General features: G+C 49.4%; 1 protein-coding gene across 2 annotated transcripts in view; it reads left to right on the top strand.

Moving 5' to 3' along the window:
* MAP3K9 (mitogen-activated protein kinase kinase kinase 9) overlaps positions 1-8,194 on the top strand; it is a 65,871-nt gene extending 57,677 nt beyond the window's left edge. For both annotated transcript variants that reach the window (XM_008570763.1, XM_008570762.1), the window contains 4 exons: positions 1,160-1,228; positions 2,775-2,887; positions 3,785-4,588; positions 5,892-8,194. In XM_008570763.1, coding sequence (XP_008568985.1) covers positions 1,160-1,228; positions 2,775-2,887; positions 3,785-4,588; positions 5,892-6,376 — 1,471 coding nt within the window. In that variant the 3' untranslated portion in view covers positions 6,377-8,194. The remainder of the gene's footprint in view (positions 1-1,159; positions 1,229-2,774; positions 2,888-3,784; positions 4,589-5,891) is intronic.
* Positions 8,195-8,680: the final 486 nt, after the last annotated feature.

Here is an 8,680-nt window from a genome sequence, read left to right as displayed (position 1 = left end):
AAAAAAAAAAAAAAAAAAAAAAAAAAAAAAAAAAAAAAAAAAAAACTAATGTGAGGATATCCTTATTGTGAGGTTAACCAGAAGTCCTCTTCACCTTTTTTAGTGACTTCCCAAAGTGTTTCTGAAGTTCAATATTAGGCTTATAGGTGTCCTGAACCTATAACTGGTCTTGGTAATCTTTTGAATGCTAAGATTTTATGTTCAAAGTCTATTTCCCCATGTCAGCTAAGCTTCAGAATACCTTTGAATAGAAAATTTAAATATATAGGGCAAACTACCTAAGCCATGTACAAATTCAGCAACTGTATCCTTGGGGAATGGCAGATTGCTCTATTCTACTAAATTCTGCAGGAGTAAGAGCTGTCCAGTCTGTCCTGGGAGCCCTGCACTAGCTCAGTAGGGCTGAGCTGGGTCTGAGAAATTCAGTTACCCTGAATCCCTTGCTATTTCTGACATTAATGTGATTCCAGATAGAGTTTTCCAGGCTGGCTATGGATTGTGACATTTTCTATGATTCTGCTTCATTTAAAGGTATTTTTTGGTCTTGGTAGTAGATTAACTTTATTTCACATTACAAATGATATACTTTGGAATTTTCTTCCTCCTTACATAGATTTGCCCTCACCAACTTTTAATCAATTCAAAATATACTGACTTAATTTTTCATGACTCTCAGTTCCTGTTGAAGAAATAGAAATAGATCTCATCCCGTCTTGAGTAAAGATCTCTTTAATGTTAGGAATTTTTGAGAAACTGTATATGATATTTCTAATTTCTAGTAACTGTTGACTAAAGAAAATATGTAATAACAAAAAGCTATCTTGAATTAAATAATGTTAAGTGAATTTGCATCTCCATCCTTTTGAAAAATAGTACATATCTGTAGGAAACATCACACTTGTCTGTGGAGTTAGAGGCCCCACAATTATGCTGTGGCTGCTCAGGGATCTTTGTCCCACAGATTGGGAGGTCTTGGGCCTGCAGCAGCTTAAGCAGGGTGACCTTGTTATGATCCTTTCATAGTATGGGCTTTCCTGACTGGACAAGGGGAGGGTGACTGGCTATGTAGCCCGAGTCCAGCCTTGGGAGTTGGGTGTGGGAGAGGCTGAGATGGGTGTGCCCTTCCTTGCCTGCTACTGATTCTCTCTGTTCATTGAAGATCCCCTCAGAGACGTGAGAAAGCTAATGGTCTAAGTACCCCATCAGAGTCTCCACATTTCCACTTGGGGTGAGTCTGACCTTCACCCTTCACCAACTGCACTGGTAACAATCCCCTTCCATTTCCTCTTCTCACAGCATACCCCATAGAATCAAGCCTCATGATTGCCAGGGCTGAGCTGACTTTTTATTTTATTTTAGTTTTTATAAGCAGCACCACTGTGCACCTTGGAGAAATTCCTGAGTTGATCTATCTTTACCTTTTTCTTCACTTCCCTGACCTCGCCAGTTGTTGGGATACCCCTGGCACCCTTAGTTTTAGGGAGAAGATACATGGCTATTTATCCTTTGGACTTTAGCACTGGTTTTGACTTAGCTAATCTGAATTTCCTTGGATCCAGCGCCAGAGGTGATGCTATAAGATTATCAGTTGGCAGTCCCAGGCTGATTTAGCAGCACCCTTATCTCAGACTGTAGTTTGGTTGAACACAGCAGTGGCTGGGGTATACTTTACTTAATCGGTATTTCTGGTAGCGATGCTATAAGATTATCAGTTGGCAGTCCCAGGCTGATTTAGCAGCACCCTTATCTCAGACTCTGTAGTTTGGTTGAACACAGCAGTGGCTGGGGTATACTTTACTTAATCGGTATTTCTGGTAGAACCTGAAATGGAGTTCTGAGGTCAGGGGAAAGCTGGTCCTTCTCTCTCCCTCAAGATGGGCCGAAACTCTGGCGAGAGTGGGCTTTAGTTGAATGACCTAAATGTGGGCTTTTTCTGACCTTAATAGAGGAGCCACTTCTGGTTATTATCCTGGTATCTCCAAGGCAGCCATGGCCCACAGATTCCTCAGTCCTCCCTTTTACTGTGCTCTATGGAAAAGACCAATGCTTCTGGGCCTCTGATTCCCCCATCCTGTAGGGGTACCCAGCCTGTATCCTCAAGAGACACTGGCTTGGAGAGTTACTTGTTGCCATGTGAGATGATTACAGGCATGTGAAAGCCAGCTCCTGTTGTCTTTCTGTCCCCATACAAGCCGAGGGCTCGAGTATAGCATAATGCCCACATAGGTCTGTCCAAAATGCACTGGATTGGTGTAGCTTTGCTGGCTGATTTTTCTTTTGAAAAGTGGATGGCTTTGAAAGCTTCCTAAGCATGCTGTGAGCTTGGGAGGAGAACTTGAGAAGTGGTACAAGTGGCCTGGCTCAGCTTGTCTGCCCAGTGCTTGCCTTGCTCTGCAGGCCTTTGCATTGCAGTGATTCTGATGTCATGAGTGTGTCGTGTCCAGTGTCTGGGCTGACTGCCTCCCCGCTGCCAGCTGGGCAGTCCTTGTTCTCATTGTCTGCTTGCCGGCCTGCCGGCCTACCACCAGGTCTTTGTACAGTCCCACAGCAGCACGTGCAAGGTGGATTGGATTGTAGCACCGCTTGTTTTTCTCTGGAGCATGTGCACTTTTGTTTGTGAAGCAAGTGGGCTCAGTAGGGGTTGTTGCCTGTGCGCCAAGCCTCTTTGCTGTTATTAGGCAGACAGAGAGAGACATTTCCACAGGCCTGCGGAGCTGAGAGTAGAGGAAGGGAAGTAACCAGTTCTGACAGTTTCCTTATTTCCTCTTACTCAGCCTCAAGTCCCTGGTAGATGGATACAAACAGTGGTCGTCCAGTGCCCCCAACCTGGGGAAGGGCCCGAGGAGTAGCCCGGCCTTGCCAGGGTTCACCAGCCTTACAGAGATGGGTAAGCATTGCTTTTGTCTTGATTCTCTCCTTGTTTCCTCTGGGAATTCTCGGCCAAGCTTTTAGGACTGTTTAAGGACCCCTTGTACTACTTCCTCATGCACTCAAGTCCTGGCCCCCCACCCTACACCTTCTTGGTTTGCTCCACTCTCATTTCATAGTTTCTTCCTACTGCTGTAGTGGAGCCTTTCTTTGGCCTCCTATCCTTAGGGCAGTGCAGAAGGGTGAGGGCTTGGATTACACATTTCCCCCTTCTGGGTCTGTTTCCTCATATTTTAATGTGGGGAGTCTGCAGAATTGGGGATTGTATTAGAAAACACTGCAGCCTTCCTCCCAGGAAGCTTTTCCAATGTGCCTACTGAATGGGTAAGTTTCCCAGGCTCTCTCTCAGGTAGTCTCATCTCTTCAGGTTTTCAAGATCATAATACATCCATCCATAGAGCAGACTGGCCTTCACGCCTGCAGGGATTCTGATCCTTTGCAGGAGACTGGTCTTAAGACAAGTCAGTAGGCTATCATTCTAGAAATCCAAAGGCTCTTCCAATTTTAAGGTACGGAAACATTAGAAATGTTTCTGTTCTGTTGAGTGTTCTAGGAACTCATTCTGTGCTTCATGTTAAGGGTCCCCGTGAAAGAGGTAGCAAATAGCAGATCCCCTTTTCTGCAAATAGGGAAATGGGCTCTGGATGGAGAGTGGTTTCCCCATGTTGGTCACATGTTGAGTGTGTGGGGAAAGTCCTATTGGTTCAGTGTCCAGTTCCATGTCCTGTCCATCAGACTATTTGACCTTTGTATCCCTGACACTTAGGAGGCCTGGGGTGGGGGAAAGGACCAGGTTCTTATTCTTGCTGCCTCATTCCCAGTTGCTGTTTCCTTTCTACTCCTCTCATCTTCACAGAGGATGAGGACAGTGAAGGCCCAAGGAGTGCGGACAGTCGTCTACAGCATTCACCCAACCAATCCTACCTCTGTATCCCATTTCCTCGTGGAGAGGATGTGGATGGCCCCGCCAGTGATGGAGTCCATGAGGAGCCCACCCCAGTCAACTCAGCCACCAGTACCCCTCAGCTGACGCCAACCAACAGCCTCAAACGGGGCGGTACCCCCCACCGCCGCTGCGAGGCAGCTCTGCTCGGCTGCGGGGCTGTTCTCGCAGCCACAGGCCTCGGGTTTGACTTGCTGGAAGCTGGCAAGTGCCAGCTGCTTCCCCCAGAGGAGCCTGAGCCACCAGCCCGGGAGGAGAAGAAGAGGCGTGAGGGTCTTTTCCTGAGGGCCAGCCGTCCTCGTCGAAGCACTAGCCCCCCATCCCGAAAGCTCTTCAAAAAGGAAGAGCCCATGCTGTTGCTGGGAGACCCCTCCGCCTCCCTGACACTGCTGTCTCTCTCCTCCATCTCTGAGTGCAACTCCACCCGCTCCCTGCTGCGCTCCGACAGTGATGAGATCGTGGTGTATGAGATGCCCGTCAGCCCCGTCGAGGCCCCAGCCCTGGCCCCATGCACCCACAACCCCCTAGTCAACATCCGAGTGGAACGTTTCAAGCGAGACCCTAACCAGTCTCTCACTCCCACCCATGTCACCCTCACGGCCCCAACGCAGCCGAGTGGTCACCGGCGGACTCCTTCCGATGGGGCCCTTAAGCCAGCGGCTCCCCTAGCCAGCAGGAGCCCCTCCAGCAATGGGCTGAGCCCCAGTCCTGGAGCAGGTGAATCCTGTCCTCTCCCTGTTTCCTCTTTCCTTCCTTTGTGGTTCATTTCCGCTGTCCACTTCTGGATTTGAGTGAACCACATTCTTCCTCTGTCTCAGCCAATCAAGAAAGACTGATGTGGGGTCGGGGAGATGGCCAGGGCTGGCTGACTTCTCTCTGCTCTGTGCCTCGGGGTCTTCCCTGAGGATTGAAGGGAGACAGGCAGGTTCGAGGAAGAATCGACCTGGGACTCCTGTGGGATGTTCCAGCCCTGTCTTGTGGTAGGGCAGTGCTTTCAGGGTACAGGAAGGGCATGTCTAGCCCCTGGTTGTTTCTGGAGGAGGGTGCTGCAGTTAGCAGGAAGGAATCTTGCACCGTATGTAGGAGGGGTATTTTCTGACATGAGCTGGGCTCTTGCCTCTCATTGTAGCATTAGTTCAGACCCACTCATAAGGCGAGCCTCTGCCCATTCATCCCTTACTCACAGGGCCTTCAGACACGAAGGTGTGTCCACACGCACAGGCTTGCCGCCTCCATCTCCACCAGAGACGCCTCGACATGTACACATGCTCAGCCCAGGTCTTCCCACCACCCTCTCTTGCCCTAGAAGACCTTAGTCTCATTTAGAAACAGCCTCTGGTCTAGTAGGAGAAGAGGGGATCAGTACCCCTTTGATGAGATTTGAGTGTCAATGACAATTTCATTTTTCCATGCTGCTTGCTCCTCCCCTTGGAGATATTTTTGTTATACTCAGGTATGTGATTTCTTTGGAAAGAGAGACCCTCTATTACTCACCTTTAGACTTCAGAAACCTAGCTCTGTTCCTGTCACATGTTTAGCAAATGGATGAAGAGACATTCCCTTAAATTAGAGGTCAGCAAACTTTTTTTGGTAAAGGGCCAGGTAGTAAATATTTTAGGCTTTGTGGGTCACACATCCTCTTTTACAACTACGTGACTATGCTGTTATAGTGAGAGAGCAGACATTGGGTGTAGCTGTGTTCCAATAAAACTTTATTTACAAACACGGGGTCTGGCTTGTGGGTCATTTGCAAACATCTGCCTTAAATTATTTCATTACAGATGTGACCCCCATATGTCCAATTATTATTACCAGATACAGGGACTATGGCCTTCTAGTTCACTATTGTATCCCCAGTGCCTCCCAGCACAGTACATGGCACACAGCAGGTGCTTAGTGAATGTTAATTCAGATGATCTCGGGTGCATAAGGATGTGGCAAAGTGGGGAGGGAGCAGTGGTATCTGGCCCAGAAGTATGGTTCCATCATCTGATGCCTCTCCCTTTGTCTCCCTGTCCAGGAATGTTGAAAACCCCCAGTCCTAGCCGAGACCCTGGTGAATTCCCCCGTCTGCCTGACCCCAATGTGGTCTTTCCCCCAACCCCAAGGCGCTGGAACACACAGCAGGACTCTACCTTGGAGAGACCCAAGACCCTGGAGTTTCTGCCCCGGCCACGTCCTTCTGCCAACCGGCAACGGCTGGACCCTTGGTGGTTTGTGTCCCCCAGCCATGCCCGCAGCGCCTCCCCAGCCAACAGCTCTAGCACAGAGACACCCAGCAACCTGGACTCCTGCTTTGCTAGCAGCAGCAGCACTGTGGAGGAGCGACCTGGACTCCCAGCCCTGCTCCCATTCCAGGCAGGGCCACTGCCCCCTGCTGAGCGGACGCTTCTGGACCTGGATGCAGAGGGGCAGAGTCAGGACAGCACTGTGCCATTGTGCAGAGCTGAACTGAGCACACACAGGCCTGCCCCTTATGAGATCCAGCAAGAATTCTGGTCTTAGCATGAAAAGGGTCGGGGGTGGGCAAGGGGGATGCAGGAGGAGATGGGGGGAGCTGGCTGGCACAGCCTTTCTCAGAGTTGGGCCCCCTGAGATCCAGCCCTACTTCTTGCACTGATAATGCACTTTGAAGATGGAGGGGATGGAAGCAGGGCCACTTTAGAGGGTTGCATGCCCCGCAGGGCCTTTCTCCTCATGTCCACTGGAGGGGCTGTGGCCAACAGCTCTGGCTGTGTAGGGGATGTAGGGGTCCATGCATGTCCCCCACCCTCCATGGTCCTCCTTGCCTTTAGGGTGACCCTGCAGAGTCACTCAGCCAAATCTGTTGCTCCCTCTCCTTAGCCAGTTGGGTATGCCCAGAGCTGTCCTGGGGTCCTTTGTTAGCTCCGAGTTCAACCTCCCCAGACACCAGTATTGGGTGTTCTGTGATTGATTTTGCTCCTCTTCCACTCTCCCCCAACACCCATGAATCAGAATCTTGTTTGGTGTGAAATATGAGCTTTTCTGTGTCCTAAGCCCTTTCATGCCAGCTGTAAGACTGAAGACAGGGGGGCCCAGTGTGGGAGGATTGGGGGCATAGGGTTCGATGGACCTGGCACTACCTACATGCACTTCCAGGTGCCTCACCTATTTACTTGATCCTGTGGGTGGTCAGGGGAACTGCCTCAATAGCATTGGCGGGGAGGGGAAGGGGTTAGGAAAAACAGTCAAGTTGCAGTGAAGAGGGTAACAGAGTCTCCTTGTCCCTTTTGGAAACAAAGAAGGGCAGAAACCAGCACCTCTTGAAGCCACCCATTTACCTACCTGGGGTCAGAACATGGTCACACCAGGTTCTGATACAAACATGCTCTTCCCAGGAATAGTTTCTTGGGAAACTCATCATTGGTGCCAGTTCTGAAGTCAAAGTTCCTGTGTGTGTCCTTTTGCTGTCTGATCTTTCTGTGTTATTCTCCTCCCTCAGTGTTCCCTCCAGTCCCTGGAATGAGTGGGCTATGTGTTTGGTTAGTAGATGTCTGCAGTGCACCTGAATAGCATAAGGGGGTGCATCCTGGATACTGGGAGTAGGAACTGTGGGGATCCCTTCTCAGCCAGGCCATCCATTCTGTGATGCCCTTGAAGTAAAATGGAGCCATTGGTAGGACCTTCTGTACATGGATGTGGCAAAGTGATGCTGGTTGTAAGGCACTCAGTGAGCCACTGATGTACAGTGACCTCATGTCCCAAGCACTGGAAACTGACCAAGGCCTCCTGTTGTTTCTGTGTGTGGGTGGCCCTAATGCTGGGCTCTGGACCACAAGCTGGGTAGGAGGGACAGCAGAGGCCACGCCTGACTTTTCTGGAATTTGTTCCCTTAATTTGAATGTTGAGCTTCTCCTGAAGCTTTCTCATGTATATCTTTATATTTCACTTACTCTGAGGCCTCCTGTGTTATGTGTGAACAGTACTTTGTGTGGGAATAACAACTTGATTGGGAGTAGGGTCTTTAGGTCTTTGCTCCTCTTCCCTCAAGACTCTGTCGTTCCACTGTCTTTTGTCATGGAATACTTCTCTGGAGACATTGCAGGCTAATCTGTAGGTTCCCTGAGTTTGTTGCCTGGGTACCAGAATGGGAAGAGAGGTGTAGCTGGCACAAGTGATGAATCTGGGCACTTTCACAGATTTGTTCTCTGCAACTAGGATAGAAAGTCCTGCCCTGGGGATGGCTGAAGGTTCCATGCATTATGAGCCCGTTAGCACTTGGGTTCAAGGGCCCCACCAAGTCCTGGATGTGGAGGTGCTGTTGGTTTTGCTGCACAGGGTTTTGTCATTGCATCTCATCTCTCTTTTCTTTGTTCAGTGAAGCTAATATGTAAAAGATTCTTTTTCCCCCATACTCAGCTAAGAGGGGAAAATTTGTGAATCCCATAAGCAGTTCCAGCCACCTTGATGACTTCTCTTCATTCTTGCTGGAGAGAAGGGCATGGATAGTCCCTCAGCCATGAACACATCTGTATATCCTTGGCTCCACTAAATGGCCCTCTAGGTGGGGTGCAGCCTACAGCATAATCCAGACTGTGCTGGCTCTAGACAGTGCTCTGTGGTATGAGGCAGGGACTTCTCCTTTGCTCAGTTTTTACTTTTTGCCATTTTGTTAGGTTGCAGCCACCTTTCTTGGAAAGATGTAGTGTAACTGAAGGTGTATAGTAAGCTAAAGGACGGCCACCTGCCATTGAGTGAGAGCCAAATCCAATTCTTACTCATACACCAAGGGGAAAGACTCAGCTCTGAAGGCTGAGTCTTTGCTAAGAAAACAATTGCATCTGCAAG

Source organism: Galeopterus variegatus, unplaced genomic scaffold (genome assembly GCF_000696425.1).
Source record: "Galeopterus variegatus unplaced genomic scaffold, G_variegatus-3.0.2 Scaffold627, whole genome shotgun sequence".
Taxonomy (NCBI): Eukaryota; Metazoa; Chordata; class Mammalia; order Dermoptera; family Cynocephalidae; genus Galeopterus; species Galeopterus variegatus.
Note: the sequence above shows the minus strand (reverse complement) of the source record. Positions and strands in the feature narration are given on the sequence as shown.